Below are 17,084 nucleotides of genomic sequence, written 5' to 3' on the forward strand. Positions count from 1 at the left end.
CGAGCGGTCAGTGTTCGCTTGCCTCCAAGCAGACCGCCTCGTCATTGTTCGATTCACCCAGAAATTATTAAACAGAACTGGGCAGACGATACCACTGTCAGTCAGTCATTACAGCCTTCCGAATGTCCAATGAGGAGCTAGGGTGAAGGACCAATGAGAAAATAGCTTTCATAGTTAGCGAGGAGCAAAGAACATGTATATAGAATTTATCCGGTATAAATATTGAGTCGTGTTCCTTGTAGCTAGCTGGCAGCGCGCAGCAGACGTTCCCTGTCATCTCAGCGCCTGCTCACGAGGTTTAAATACCAGTAGTACCATGGCAGGTTTACGCGTGTCAAGGTTTGGAGCATGCACACATGCCGTCGTCCGGGCTATCCCCGAATCCCTGTGCGAGGAAGCCCTGAGGACGGAAAAGGGGGAAGTGGTGGACATTGCGACTGCTAAGCGCCAGCATGATTTCTATGTGGGAGTGTTGAAAAATAAACTGGGGCTGCAAGTGATAAACCTGCCGGCGGATGAAAGCCTCCCAGACTGCACGTTTGTGGAAGATGTGGCTGTGGTGTGCGGGGAAACAGCCCTCATCACCAGACCGGGAGCGCCCAGCCGAAGGAAAGAGGTACCGTATTTGTGAACACCCATTCACAGCAAGAGGAAAAGGGAGTGTCTGGCCCTTGCCAAGCAGAAGCAGACCGCACTGCTCACCCAGGCGTCCAGTTTCACAATTGAAATATGTATCGGCACACAGATTTGAATCTTCGTAATATGTTATTTGAAACGAGCGGTAAACACTTTAGGATTTGCATGTTAAAAACCCATGTCTGAATGTATTTTTTTTCAATTAAGCTGTAAATCATATTAGGATTTTTTAAAACTCTGTAGACGTTTTTGTGGTTTGTGTAGATGATAGCAGTGCCCTGGTATTTAACAATAAGTTGCGGCTACTGGAAACACGCATGATGTGAACTGAGTTCTCATGTTTTTGATAGTTTCGCGTGCGCTTTCGCAGAAGTGACACCTGCTGACTTCACAACAGAGCCATCACAATTCATATCTCTGTCAATGTTTTCATTATAAAGAATGACCTTATTCGGAAAGTCATTGAAAACACTCATACACACAAGCGGACATACAAGCACACAGAAATGCACAAACATACACGTAAACACATATACATAGTCCCACGTGCACCCACTTACGTATACAAAAAGATGCACATAAATGCCCACGCATACACTCACAGGTAAAACCCATACAAAGCAGGCAGTTTACATGCGTGCTCAAGCATACCCACAAAATCACAGACGTGCAAAAAAGCTTAATACATACCCTCACAATTAGCAAACACATAAACATTTGCAAAACCAGATACCAACTATTTTGTACTTTAATGTTATCACTTTGTTTCTTCTAATATGTAATTTTTACTACACATGCCATTTATGTTCACAGTAGGTCCCATTCCACAGCCTGAAATATTCAGTTCTGAGGATTGCAAAGCTTGAATGCATTGATTTTCACCTCACCTGAGTGCTCCTCGGGAAAAGCATTGGGTGTGGCCCCCTGTTGTCCTAGATGCACGCAAAATTCATGCAGCATAATTTATATCTGTGGTTTAAATCTGCAAACCAGAAAGAGACACATATGGTCATTCCACAGTTTTGATAAACTATAATGTCTTTAATATCTTTCTAGAAAATGTCAAGTTTCTACTTCAGTGCTTACACATTTTTGCACAGTCTTTTCTAACTGATGCATATTAGCAAAAAGCATCAAAACACTAGGCCACGTAATTTAGCATACAACACTGCTAATATAGATTAATAAGCATAAGTAAATCAATAGCCATCTTTGTTTATGTGTATTAATATTACCTTATTTATAATGTATTCACCTCTAATTTATTTGAAAGCACACTTTTACGGTGGTCTTACTACACCTGTCTCAGTGAGATGTATCACTGTGTCTATCGTATGCAATGTATACGTTCGACTTTTCGTGTTCTTTATGTATAAATGTGTCATATGTCATGATTATTAAAATCTCACTGGATCAACCTTGTAGCTTGGTTGTGCCTCAGGCCCCCACCACACCACCATCCTCCTGTCATCAGAAGCCTGGAGACTTGACTGAGTGGCTGAACTGTGCACTGGCATTGTTCATGAATTCACAAAAGTTGTGTTTTCATGAACACTGCTCAGTTAAAATCAATAGCAGCAGAGGCAAGGGAGAGTAGGTGGCACCTCACAGGAGGCAGGGCTGCACCCTAAAACCCCTGATAAGGAGCCACAACAGGTCAATCCACAATCAGAACTCAAGTTGAACACAATATCTATTATTGGAGGATTTGGTCAGGAGAAAAACAAAGCAATTAAGTGACTCTTCCCAAGACATTAAGTGGTAATGTATTTACTCTCTGTGTGTCTCTTAACATTCCCACCCAGGGGCCATATTTTCTGTTTGTATACAATGCATATAGTAAATAAATACTTTAATGTGTGATGATTGTGTGTACTTTATGATGTAAAATAGTTCCTCATGCCTTGGAATGCAAGCAGTGCATAAGAATGATACAGCAAGGATGCAATAGCATGAGGTGTGTGGGGGTGCTAGACCCCTACATTTTACAGCTCAATAACACACTTAACAGTTGGGTGGATTGGGGATGGTGTTATTCTAAATTTCATTAGGCAATAAGTCCCAGAGACAAGGTACAAAACACAATTTAAAAATACAGTCAAATAAGAAATAACTGACTCAAGAAGTGAGTTCTAGAGTGGAATTTTGAGAAACTATAACTGTTTACTACAAACATACATTCAAAAGTACAATACAGTGTAATGGGATGCAGCAATTGCTGAGTTCTATAGAATTCAATAGCCTTAAATGCAATCAATTCAGAATTGTGCAGAATAGTGAACAAATAAGAGGAAGGCTAAGTACCAAATGTGCAGTAAAATCAAACCAAACAAAAACCAAAAAACAGGTGCGCCGAGCACAAACAAAGAAAGTGCACACTATTACACAGAATACGCTGCCCCCTGGGCAGCAGCAAACTTGTGCTGCTTTGCGGGCAGTGCATTTAAGTGAAATACGGGGCAGCTTTAAAGCAGCCGCTCCATGTTTCACAGTGGAAGAAGCAAGCTGCTTGCACTTTTAATGGTGATTAGAGATCCCCTTGCAGGCAGGTGCAGTCAGTGACTGTACCCGCCTGCAAGGGGATATCTGGGGGGTCCATAGGACCCACTTTACCCCCTCCAGAGGGTTGCTCCCAGGGGGCGTACTGAGAGTGCGACACCTTCTAGTTGGTGCACTGTCAGTGTGCCTCCGTGCAGCTTCTTTACCTCTGCGTCCGCATCTGTAATACAGGCTCGGTGTAGAGGCAAAGGGATTCCCTCATTTGCATGGGGCATGCAGTGACTCTGAACTAGACTGTTCTGCAGTGTTCTCGCCCTTCTAAATGTCATAAGGGGGGCTTTTGGCAAATCTTTCCCTATTATTGGGTCTGATTTCAAGAAGTGCCAGCTCTTTACAAATGCCTTTATGATGTCCGAAACTAAAGAATACCAGATAGGGATCTGGTAACCCTGGTGCACTGCTACAGGTCACTCAATCTGAGTGTACTAGGTTAAACAGTGGGTTCAGTACCATTTCAGAAACATTTTAAACTCAGTTTCAGTTTTTAGAAAAAAACATTTCAAACAGTAAAATAAGGTGTAGTCCTTGAAGCTGTGTGGAATATCTTTATATCCATTCATAAAGTTCAGATTCCAAATTCAAAGGTGAAGTCCAAACGAGTTTGTGTTGGGTTTCAAGTTATGTATCCCAATGCATTTCGGGCAAAAACAATACGCCCTTCGTCAGGGGAATCTAAAGAAGATAGTATACACATTATAATGCTATTTACAAAGGCAACAGGCATAATTATATTAAGTACATGACCCTACACAAAATGAAGCCATCCAGATAAGTGTGCAAGGATCAGAGTGTGTGACGTGACAGTGAGTGAAAAGAAAGAGTTAACAAAGTGAAAAAAGAAGTGAAAAAAAGGGTAAAAAACTATTAGTATCGTGGTTGAAAACACCTTAACAAAAATGGGTACCGTAGTGCGATAAATAGAGCAAGTGCTTACATATGAAACTGCTGTGAGGACTGAGATAGTTTAGGTAAGTGCTGGTGATTGGATTTAAGGTGACCAGGTTCTTACCAAAAAGTTCAACACGATCGTCGAATCGAAAAAAGGACATCAAGTTCAATAATAGCGCTGAAGCTATAAAATAAACTGACGTTTAGAAAACTGATGGTTGGGGGCATAGTGGTAATTAAACCAAAAGCATGAACAGGAAACGAAGGGCTTACCCAGCGTACAGCTCGAATTTCAAATCTACGAGGGGTAACGATGGTCCGGTCTTTCTAGAAAAAAGAATGAGCTGTATTCGCAAAATGTTGGCAAAAAAACAGAAAAGAACAGTGGACCTCAAGGAAAAGAGTGCATACAACTCACCGTAAAAACGACAAGCGGAACTCGAGGTTTCCGAACGCCAGGAACCAGCGTGTGCAGTATGTCGACCGAAGAGAGTAATTAGTATTCGTGAACTGGGTGAAATCTAAAAACGGACTAGGTGAAGGTGTATAAGAAAGAGAAACGGTGGCGGCCATCTTAGGTTAGTGGGTGATTCTAGAAGAGAATGATGGCAAACATTGCGGAGCATAGGGACTGTGGAGCATTAAACGTTGTCACTAGAGGGGTATGCCAGCAATAATATATACATTAAATACAAATGTTGGATACGACCATAGCACAAAAATGAAAGTACATAAGATACATTAATGACATTAAAGATTTGAAAACCGTATATCTTGATAAGTCAGAAAACGTTTTCACAATTAAAACAAATGCAGAATATACAAAATTACAGTAAGTGATGGTAACGTAATTACAGAAAGCAGGCAAGTTCAAATTTGTCATTAAGACCATTCGGTACAAGGGTTTGCATGAACCAAATCCAGTAAGTTTCACGTTGTGTCAAAAATTTATTGTTATCACGATCAGAGCGTTGTTCAATGACCTCAAGAACACCACATTTTAGTTGGGCAATGTTGTGTCTGAATGTGGACCAGTGTTGAGCTAGAGGAGAACTTATGGTGTTGGTCCGAATGCGACTCTTGTGTTCAGTGATGCGAGTACGCAAAGCTCTCTCAGTTTTACCTACATAAAAGAGGTCACATGGACATTTAATGAAATATACACGATGTTGGCTGGTGCATGTGGCATTAAACTTCAAGTGAATTGGTTTACCAGATCTAGGGTGATGTAATGTTTTTCCTGTAATAATGTTATTACAGTTAGAGCAATTCATGCAAGTCATCATGCCTCTGAAAGATTTGATAGGTGTACTGGATTTTGATGGTCGATTAAGAATCTCTTTGAGATTGCGTGCTCGTTTATAAGCGAACATTGGTGGTTCAGTAAACATACCCTTGAAGTCAGGTTCTAGCTGTAACAACGACCATCTATCAAGTATGATGGTTTTTAGCAGTTTGGATTGCGTAGAGAATGTAGAAACAAAAACCTCTCTTTTAGAAGAGGTAGGTTTGTCCGTCTTAGTCATGAGGTCTGTGCGTTTGTAAACGCCAACTCTATTGGCAGCTTGTTCAATGACTGTAGTGGGATAGCCTCTTTCTTTGTATTTCTGTTTGAACTGATCAATCGCCTGCAGACCAGTTTGCTCATCAGAATGAATGCGTTTGATACGCAAAAATTGGGAAAATGGTAGGTGGCGCTTGAGTGACCAAGGGTGGAAGCTCTGGTACAGTAAGGCATTATTGCGGTCAGTTTTCTTAGTGTACAAGGTGGTTTCAATATGACCACTTTTGAGCGTAACCAAAACATCCAGGAAAGGTATGTGAGCAGCTTCAATTTGATGCGTGAACTGAATGCGTGGGTTGATTATGTTAAGTGCTTGGATATGATCAACCAGAAGTGATTGTGCGCATTTCCAGATGATAAAAATATCATCTATATATCGCTTGAATACTATCAGATGTTCAAGCCAGTGTCGGTCAGTCAAAATGTTTTCAGTCTCAAATTTCATCATAAAGATGTTAGCGTAGCTGGGGGCTCTCGAAAAGCCCATTGATGTACCATTGGACTGTAAAAAGAACCGATCTTTCCACTGAAAGTAGCTATGGAATAGGCAATAGTGAAGAATTTCAAGAAGGAAAATCCGGTTAGCATTTACAGTGTTAGCGTTCAATAGTGCCCATTCAATGGCTTCAATGCCCTCTAAATGGGGGATGGAAGTGTACAGCGACACAACGTCGACTGTACATAGCCATATCTCAGTTTCAGTGGGTATCTGGATACTGTGTAAAATGTTTAATAGATGTGTGGTATCCTGTACATAGGTTGAGCATTATTGTACAATGGGCTGTAGAAAGGTATCAAGATATTGTCCAAGTGAATCGTGTAGGGAACCACATCCTGATACTATTGGCCTCAATGGGGGGTTACTGAGGGATTTGTGGATCTTGGGTAACATGTATAGTCGTGGTCTGCGAGGAAATTTGGTGAAGACAAAATCTTTAGTTTTTTGATTAATCCATTTCATGTCCATAGCTCTGGTTAGTATAGTGTCTAGAATTCTCAGAAATTCATTGGTAGGGTCTGACGTTAGTGGGAGATAGATGGAAGTGTCTCCTAACATTTCTTCAATTTTAGAGTCATATTTATCCTGATCCATGATTACAAGAGCGCCACCTTTATCCGCTCTAGTGAAATGTAAAGTGGATTCTTGCTGTAAGGACCATAGGGCATCTTTCTCGCTTTTTGATAGATTCGAATTGGAATGCGAAGAAAGGGGCAGTTTACTGAGGTCTAACTAGGGTCTCGAAAAGGTCGATGGCTTTATGAGAAATAGGTGGTACAAACGTGCTCTTAGGCCTAAATTTTTGGTACTCACTCAGTGCTGGAGTGGATTGGGTAGTCTCGATAGTTGAGAAAAAGTAACGGAGTCTTAGTTTTCTTGTGAATCTAAACAATTCAATTTGAGGATCAAGAGATCTGGCCTCATTAGTAGGCACAAAAGAGCAACCTTTACTCAGTACCTGCAATTGAGTGGGGGTCAGTTCACGAGAAGAGATGTTAACAACTAATGTTTCTTTTTTCTGACTGGTTTTCCTGAATCTGTGACCTCGACGGGTTTTGGCGGGATGGTTTCTAAAGGTGGTTCGTTTGAGGCTGGGCTTATGGATAAAAAAGCCTTAGAAGATGTAGGACCTCCTGTGGTGGGGTCGCTCGGAGATGGCAATGGAACTGGTGGGCGGGTCATTTGGGTGTCTGTAACAGAAACAACGCTTTCTTCAGATGACGCAGTCCCTGTTTTTTTCTGCCAGGTTCTTTTCTGGGCGTACACTTCAGCCCACGAGTAAACCTCATCGAGTTTATAATCAATTATGTCACGACGGAATTTCCTAATTTTCCGTTCGTGAAGATCTTTAGCATAAGAATCCAATCGTGAATTAATTTCTTCTAAAGTTGTTGACCATGGGTCTGCTTCCATGCGTGAAGCTAAGGTTGATTGTAATTCTTTTATCTCAGTTTCTAAACCGGTGAGTACTTGAGACAGTTCCTCAACTATAAGGAGAATCAGATCAAGGGAACACGTGTTAAGGATGGAATACTATCTTTCCATACATTTTGTATTCATTTTGAACAACATGGGTTTTATTGCCAAACGTAATCCTCGAGGAATCCTACTAAACCTGTGATATTGAATGAGTGTTGTGGCGTGCAGACGTTGATTTATTTTTCGTCGCATCAAGTATTCTAGTTGTTTCAATTGTTGCTGAACTGGGCCTGAAGTGACATCAAATTTTCTGACTTCTTTAATAAGTCCTTAGATGTCTGCTGCCTCTGCTGTTGTGTAGGCTTTAGTTTGAGCTTTATTATCTGTGAGATGTGCAATGTCTTCAAAAGAAGCCATAGTTTGAGAGAATGTCACAGGGGTGGTGCAAATGTGGTTACCCGAGCAGAATAATTCAAACAATGAGAAAGATATGGCAACCGTCTTGCACTCAGTATTCAAATTTCTAAATAGTAATCAATTCAACTGGGTTTATAAAAAAATAAACAATGCGTGCAGCGGGAAAATAGGCTCTGCAGGCCTATGGGGATTCAAAACTAAAGAATACCAGATAGGGATCTGGTAACCCTGGTGCACTGCTACAGGTCACTCAATCTGAGTGTACTAGGTTAAACAGTGGGTTCAGTACCATTTCAGAAACATTTTAAACTCAGTTTCAGTTTTTAGAAAAAAACATTTCAAACAGTAAAATAAGGTGTAGTCCTTGAAGCTGTGTGGAATATCTTTATATCCATTCATAAAGTTCAGATTCCAAATTCAAAGGTGAAGTCCAAACGAGTTTGTGTTGGGTTTCAAGTTATGTATCCCAATGCATTTCGGGCAAAAACAATACGCCCTTCGTCAGGGGAATCTAAAGAAGATAGTATACACATTATAATGCTATTTACAAAGGCAACAGGCATAATTATATTAAGTACATGACCCTACACAAAATGAAGCCATCCAGATAAGTGTGCAAGGATCAGAGTGTGTGACGTGACAGTGAGTGAAAAGAAAGAGTTAACAAAGTGAAAAAAGAAGTGAAAAAAAGGGTAAAAAACTATTAGTATCGTGGTTGAAAACACCTTAACAAAAATGGGTACCGTAGTGCGATAAATAGAGCAAGTGCTTACATATGAAACTGCTGTGAGGACTGAGATAGTTTAGGTAAGTGCTGGTGATTGGATTTAAGGTGACCAGGTTCTTACCAAAAAGTTCAACACGATCGTCGAATCGAAAAAAGGACATCAAGTTCAATAATAGCGCTGAAGCTATAAAATAAACTGACGTTTAGAAAACTGATGGTTGGGGGCATAGTGGTAATTAAACCAAAAGCATGAACAGGAAACGAAGGGCTTACCCAGCATACAGCTCGAATTTCAAATCTACGAGGGGTAACGATGGTCCGGTCTTTCTAGAAAAAAGAATGAGCTGTATTCGCAAAATGTTGGCAAAAAAACAGAAAAGAACAGTGGACCTCAAGGAAAAGAGTGCATACAACTCACCGTAAAAACGACAAGCGGAACTCGAGGTTTCCGAACGCCAGGAACCAGCGTGTGCAGTATGTCGACCGAAGAGAGTAATTAGTATTCGTGAACTGGGTGAAATCTAAAAACGGACTAGGTGAAGGTGTATAAGAAAGAGAAACGGTGGCGGCCATCTTAGGTTAGTGGGTGATTCTAGAAGAGAATGATGGCAAACATTGCGGAGCATAGGGACTGTGGAGCATTAAACGTTGTCACTAGAGGGGTATGCCAGCAATAATATATACATTAAATACAAATGTTGGATACGACCATAGCACAAAAATGAAAGTACATAAGATACATTAATGACATTAAAGATTTGAAAACCGTATATCTTGATAAGTCAGAAAACGTTTTCACAATTAAAACAAATGCAGAATATACAAAATTACAGTAAGTGATGGTAACGTAATTACAGAAAGCAGGCAAGTTCAAATTTGTCATTAAGACCATTCGGTACAAGGGTTTGCATGAACCAAATCCAGTAAGTTTCACGTTGTGTCAAAAATTTATTGTTATCACGATCAGAGCGTTGTTCAATGACCTCAAGAACACCACATTTTAGTTGGGCAATGTTGTGTCTGAATGTGGACCAGTGTTGAGCTAGAGGAGAACTTATGGTGTTGGTCCGAATGCGACTCTTGTGTTCAGTGATGCGAGTACGCAAAGCTCTCTCAGTTTTACCTACATAAAAGAGGTCACATGGACATTTAATGAAATATACACGATGTTGGCTGGTGCATGTGGCATTAAACTTCAAGTGAATTGGTTTACCAGATCTAGGGTGATGTAATGTTTTTCCTGTAATAATGTTATTACAGTTAGAGCAATTCATGCAAGTCATCATGCCTCTGAAAGATTTGATAGGTGTACTGGATTTTGATGGTCGATTAAGAATCTCTTTGAGATTGCGTGCTCGTTTATAAGCGAACATTGGTGGTTCAGTAAACATACCCTTGAAGTCAGGTTCTAGCTGTAACAACGACCATCTATCAAGTATGATGGTTTTTAGCAGTTTGGATTGCGTAGAGAATGTAGAAACAAAAACCTCTCTTTTAGAAGAGGTAGGTTTGTCCGTCTTAGTCATGAGGTCTGTGCGTTTGTAAACGCCAACTCTATTGGCAGCTTGTTCAATGACTGTAGTGGGATAGCCTCTTTCTTTGTATTTCTGTTTGAACTGATCAATCGCCTGCAGACCAGTTTGCTCATCAGAATGAATGCGTTTGATACGCAAAAATTGGGAAAATGGTAGGTGGCGCTTGAGTGACCAAGGGTGGAAGCTCTGGTACAGTAAGGCATTATTGCGGTCAGTTTTCTTAGTGTACAAGGTGGTTTCAATATGACCACTTTTGAGCGTAACCAAAACATCCAGGAAAGGTATGTGAGCAGCTTCAATTTGATGCGTGAACTGAATGCGTGGGTTGATTATGTTAAGTGCTTGGATATGATCAACCAGAAGTGATTGTGCGCATTTCCAGATGATAAAAATATCATCTATATATCGCTTGAATACTATCAGATGTTCAAGCCAGTGTCGGTCAGTCAAAATGTTTTCAGTCTCAAATTTCATCATAAAGATGTTAGCGTAGCTGGGGGCTCCCGAAAAGCCCATTGATGTACCATTGGACTGTAAAAAGAACCGATCTTTCCACTGAAAGTAGCTATGGAATAGGCAATAGTGAAGAATTTCAAGAAGGAAAATCCGGTTAGCATTTACAGTGTTAGCGTTCAATAGTGCCCATTCAATGGCTTCAATGCCCTCTAAATGGGGGATGGAAGTGTACAGCGACACAACGTCGACTGTACATAGCCATATCTCAGTTTCAGTGGGTATCTGGATACTGTGTAAAATGTTTAATAGATGTGTGGTATCCTGTACATAGGTTGAGCATTATTGTACAATGGGCTGTAGAAAGGTATCAAGATATTGTCCAAGTGAATCGTGTAGGGAACCACATCCTGATACTATTGGCCTCAATGGGGGGTTACTGAGGGATTTGTGGATCTTGGGTAACATGTATAGTCGTGGTCTGCGAGGAAATTTGGTGAAGACAAAATCTTTAGTTTTTTGATTAATCCATTTCATGTCCATAGCTCTGGTTAGTATAGTGTCTAGAATTCTCAGAAATTCATTGGTAGGGTCTGACGTTAGTGGGAGATAGATGGAAGTGTCTCCTAACATTTCTTCAATTTTAGAGTCATATTTATCCTGATCCATGATTACAAGAGCGCCACCTTTATCCGCTCTAGTGAAATGTAAAGTGGATTCTTGCTGTAAGGACCATAGGGCATCTTTCTCGCTTTTTGATAGATTCGAATTGGAATGCGAAGAAAGGGGCAGTTTACTGAGGTCTAACTAGGGTCTCGAAAAGGTCGATGGCTTTATGAGAAATAGGTGGTACAAACGTGCTCTTAGGCCTAAATTTTTGGTACTCACTCAGTGCTGGAGTGGATTGGGTAGTCTCGATAGTTGAGAAAAAGTAACGGAGTCTTAGTTTTCTTGTGAATCTAAACAATTCAATTTGAGGATCAAGAGATCTGGCCTCATTAGTAGGCACAAAAGAGCAACCTTTACTCAGTACCTGCAATTGAGTGGGGGTCAGTTCACGAGAAGAGATGTTAACAACTAATGTTTCTTTTTTCTGACTGGTTTTCCTGAATCTGTGACCTCGACGGGTTTTGGCGGGATGGTTTCTAAAGGTGGTTCGTTTGAGGCTGGGCTTATGGATAAAAAAGCCTTAGAAGATGTAGGACCTCCTGTGGTGGGGTCGCTCGTAGATGGCAATGGAACTGGTGGGCGGGTCATTTGGGTGTCTGTAACAGAAACAACGCTTTCTTCAGATGACGCAGTCCCTGTTTTTTTCTGCCAGGTTCTTTTCTGGGCGTACACTTCAGCCCACGAGTAAACCTCATCGAGTTTATAATCAATTATGTCACGACGGAATTTCCTAATTTTCCGTTCGTGAAGATCTTTAGCATAAGAATCCAATCGTGAATTAATTTCTTCTAAAGTTGTTGACCATGGGTCTGCTTCCATGCGTGAAGCTAAGGTTGATTGTAATTCTTTTATCTCAGTTTCTAAACCGGTGAGTACTTGAGACAGTTCCTCAACTATAAGGAGAATCAGATCAAGGGAACACGTGTTAAGGATGGAATACTATCTTTCCATACATTTTGTATTCATTTTGAACAACATGGGTTTTATTGCCAAACGTAATCCTCGAGGAATCCTACTAAACCTGTGATATTGAATGAGTGTTGTGGCGTGCAGACGTTGATTTATTTTTCGTCGCATCAAGTATTCTAGTTGTTTCAATTGTTGCTGAACTGGGCCTGAAGTGACATCAAATTTTCTGACTTCTTTAATAAGTCCTTAGATGTCTGCTGCCTCTGCTGTTGTGTAGGCTTTAGTTTGAGCTTTATTATCTGTGAGATGTGCAATGTCTTCAAAAGAAGCCATAGTTTGAGAGAATGTCACAGGGGTGGTGCAAATGTGGTTACCCGAGCAGAATAATTCAAACAATGAGAAAGATATGGCAACCGTCTTGCACTCAGTATTCAAATTTCTAAATAGTAATCAATTCAACTGGGTTTATAAAAAAATAAACAATGCGTGCAGCGGGAAAATAGGCTCTGCAGGCCTATGGGGATTCAAAACTAAAGAATACCAGATAGGGATCTGGTAACCCTGGTGCACTGCTACAGGTCACTCAATCTGAGTGTACTAGGTTAAACAGTGGGTTCAGTACCATTTCAGAAACATTTTAAACTCAGTTTCAGTTTTTAGAAAAAAACATTTCAAACAGTAAAATAAGGTGTAGTCCTTGAAGCTGTGTGGAATATCTTTATATCCATTCATAAAGTTCAGATTCCAAATTCAAAGGTGAAGTCCAAACGAGTTTGTGTTGGGTTTCAAGTTATGTATCCCAATGCATTTCGGGCAAAAACAATACGCCCTTCGTCAGGGGAATCTAAAGAAGATAGTATACACATTATAATGCTATTTACAAAGGCAACAGGCATAATTATATTAAGTACATGACCCTACACAAAATGAAGCCATCCAGATAAGTGTGCAAGGATCAGAGTGTGTGACGTGACAGTGAGTGAAAAGAAAGAGTTAACAAAGTGAAAAAAGAAGTGAAAAAAAGGGTAAAAAACTATTAGTATCGTGGTTGAAAACACCTTAACAAAAATGGGTACCGTAGTGCGATAAATAGAGCAAGTGCTTACATATGAAACTGCTGTGAGGACTGAGATAGTTTAGGTAAGTGCTGGTGATTGGATTTAAGGTGACCAGGTTCTTACCAAAAAGTTCAACACGATCGTCGAATCGAAAAAAGGACATCAAGTTCAATAATAGCGCTGAAGCTATAAAATAAACTGACGTTTAGAAAACTGATGGTTGGGGGCATAGTGGTAATTAAACCAAAAGCATGAACAGGAAACGAAGGGCTTACCCAGCATACAGCTCGAATTTCAAATCTACGAGGGGTAACGATGGTCCGGTCTTTCTAGAAAAAAGAATGAGCTGTATTCGCAAAATGTTGGCAAAAAAACAGAAAAGAACAGTGGACCTCAAGGAAAAGAGTGCATACAACTCACCGTAAAAACGACAAGCGGAACTCGAGGTTTCCGAACGCCAGGAACCAGCGTGTGCAGTATGTCGACCGAAGAGAGTAATTAGTATTCGTGAACTGGGTGAAATCTAAAAACGGACTAGGTGAAGGTGTATAAGAAAGAGAAACGGTGGCGGCCATCTTAGGTTAGTGGGTGATTCTAGAAGAGAATGATGGCAAACATTGCGGAGCATAGGGACTGTGGAGCATTAAACGTTGTCACTAGAGGGGTATGCCAGCAATAATATATACATTAAATACAAATGTTGGATACGACCATAGCACAAAAATGAAAGTACATAAGATACATTAATGACATTAAAGATTTGAAAACCGTATATCTTGATAAGTCAGAAAACGTTTTCACAATTAAAACAAATGCAGAATATACAAAATTACAGTAAGTGATGGTAACGTAATTACAGAAAGCAGGCAAGTTCAAATTTGTCATTAAGACCATTCGGTACAAGGGTTTGCATGAACCAAATCCAGTAAGTTTCACGTTGTGTCAAAAATTTATTGTTATCACGATCAGAGCGTTGTTCAATGACCTCAAGAACACCACATTTTAGTTGGGCAATGTTGTGTCTGAATGTGGACCAGTGTTGAGCTAGAGGAGAACTTATGGTGTTGGTCCGAATGCGACTCTTGTGTTCAGTGATGCGAGTACGCAAAGCTCTCTCAGTTTTACCTACATAAAAGAGGTCACATGGACATTTAATGAAATATACACGATGTTGGCTGGTGCATGTGGCATTAAACTTCAAGTGAATTGGTTTACCAGATCTAGGGTGATGTAATGTTTTTCCTGTAATAATGTTATTACAGTTAGAGCAATTCATGCAAGTCATCATGCCTCTGAAAGATTTGATAGGTGTACTGGATTTTGATGGTCGATTAAGAATCTCTTTGAGATTGCGTGCTCGTTTATAAGCGAACATTGGTGGTTCAGTAAACATACCCTTGAAGTCAGGTTCTAGCTGTAACAACGACCATCTATCAAGTATGATGGTTTTTAGCAGTTTGGATTGCGTAGAGAATGTAGAAACAAAAACCTCTCTTTTAGAAGAGGTAGGTTTGTCCGTCTTAGTCATGAGGTCTGTGCGTTTGTAAACGCCAACTCTATTGGCAGCTTGTTCAATGACTGTAGTGGGATAGCCTCTTTCTTTGTATTTCTGTTTGAACTGATCAATCGCCTGCAGACCAGTTTGCTCATCAGAATGAATGCGTTTGATACGCAAAAATTGGGAAAATGGTAGGTGGCGCTTGAGTGACCAAGGGTGGAAGCTCTGGTACAGTAAGGCATTATTGCGGTCAGTTTTCTTAGTGTACAAGGTGGTTTCAATATGACCACTTTTGAGCGTAACCAAAACATCCAGGAAAGGTATGTGAGCAGCTTCAATTTGATGCGTGAACTGAATGCGTGGGTTGATTATGTTAAGTGCTTGGATATGATCAACCAGAAGTGATTGTGCGCATTTCCAGATGATAAAAATATCATCTATATATCGCTTGAATACTATCAGATGTTCAAGCCAGTGTCGGTCAGTCAAAATGTTTTCAGTCTCAAATTTCATCATAAAGATGTTAGCGTAGCTGGGGGCTCCCGAAAAGCCCATTGATGTACCATTGGACTGTAAAAAGAACCGATCTTTCCACTGAAAGTAGCTATGGAATAGGCAATAGTGAAGAATTTCAAGAAGGAAAATCCGGTTAGCATTTACAGTGTTAGCGTTCAATAGTGCCCATTCAATGGCTTCAATGCCCTCTAAATGGGGGATGGAAGTGTACAGTGACACAACGTCGACTGTACATAGCCATATCTCAGTTTCAGTGGGTATCTGGATACTGTGTAAAATGTTTAATAGATGTGTGGTATCCTGTACATAGGTTGAGCATTATTGTACAATGGGCTGTAGAAAGGTATCAAGATATTGTCCAAGTGAATCGTGTAGGGAACCACATCCTGATACTATTGGCCTCAATGGGGGGTTACTGAGGGATTTGTGGATCTTGGGTAACATGTATAGTCGTGGTCTGCGAGGAAATTTGGTGAAGACAAAATCTTTAGTTTTTTGATTAATCCATTTCATGTCCATAGCTCTGGTTAGTATAGTGTCTAGAATTCTCAGAAATTCATTGGTAGGGTCTGACGTTAGTGGGAGATAGATGGAAGTGTCTCCTAACATTTCTTCAATTTTAGAGTCATATTTATCCTGATCCATGATTACAAGAGCGCCACCTTTATCCGCTCTAGTGAAATGTAAAGTGGATTCTTGCTGTAAGGACCATAGGGCATCTTTCTCGCTTTTTGATAGATTCGAATTGGAATGCGAAGAAAGGGGCAGTTTACTGAGGTCTAACTAGGGTCTCGAAAAGGTCGATGGCTTTATGAGAAATAGGTGGTACAAACGTGCTCTTAGGCCTAAATTTTTGGTACTCACTCAGTGCTGGAGTGGATTGGGTAGTCTCGATAGTTGAGAAAAAGTAACGGAGTCTTAGTTTTCTTGTGAATCTAAACAATTCAATTTGAGGATCAAGAGATCTGGCCTCATTAGTAGGCACAAAAGAGCAACCTTTACTCAGTACCTGCAATTGAGTGGGGGTCAGTTCACGAGAAGAGATGTTAACAACTAATGTTTCTTTTTTCTGACTGGTTTTCCTGAATCTGTGACCTCGACGGGTTTTGGCGGGATGGTTTCTAAAGGTGGTTCGTTTGAGGCTGGGCTTATGGATAAAAAAGCCTTAGAAGATGTAGGACCTCCTGTGGTGGGGTCGCTCGTAGATGGCAATGGAACTGGTGGGCGGGTCATTTGGGTGTCTGTAACAGAAACAACGCTTTCTTCAGATGACGCAGTCCCTGTTTTTTTCTGCCAGGTTCTTTTCTGGGCGTACACTTCAGCCCACGAGTAAACCTCATCGAGTTTATAATCAATTATGTCACGACGGAATTTCCTAATTTTCCGTTCGTGAAGATCTTTAGCATAAGAATCCAATCGTGAATTAATTTCTTCTAAAGTTGTTGACCATGGGTCTGCTTCCATGCGTGAAGCTAAGGTTGATTGTAATTCTTTTATCTCAGTTTCTAAACCGGTGAGTACTTGAGACAGTTCCTCAACTATAAGGAGAATCAGATCAAGGGAACACGTGTTAAGGATGGAATACTATCTTTCCATACATTTTGTATTCATTTTGAACAACATGGGTTTTATTGCCAAACGTAATCCTCGAGGAATCCTACTAAACCTGTGATATTGAATGAGTGTTGTGGCGTGCAGACGTTGATTTATTTTTCGTCGCATCAAGTATTCTAGTTG

The 17,084-nt window shown here is 40.5% G+C and overlaps 1 protein-coding gene across 1 annotated transcript in view; it reads left to right on the forward strand.

Annotated features, from left to right (window-relative positions):
* The first annotated feature begins 235 nt into the window (after window positions 1-235).
* Window positions 236-17,084, forward strand: part of DDAH1 (dimethylarginine dimethylaminohydrolase 1) — a 643,682-nt gene continuing 626,833 nt past the window's right edge. The window contains exon 1 of the mRNA XM_078645513.1: window positions 236-616. Coding sequence (XP_078501639.1) covers window positions 317-616 — 300 coding nt within the window. The 5' untranslated portion in view covers window positions 236-316. The remainder of the gene's footprint in view (window positions 617-17,084) is intronic.

This window comes from Lissotriton helveticus, chromosome 1_1 (genome assembly GCF_964261635.1).
Source record: "Lissotriton helveticus chromosome 1_1, aLisHel1.1, whole genome shotgun sequence".
Lineage (NCBI taxonomy): Eukaryota > Metazoa > Chordata > Amphibia > Caudata > Salamandridae > Lissotriton > Lissotriton helveticus.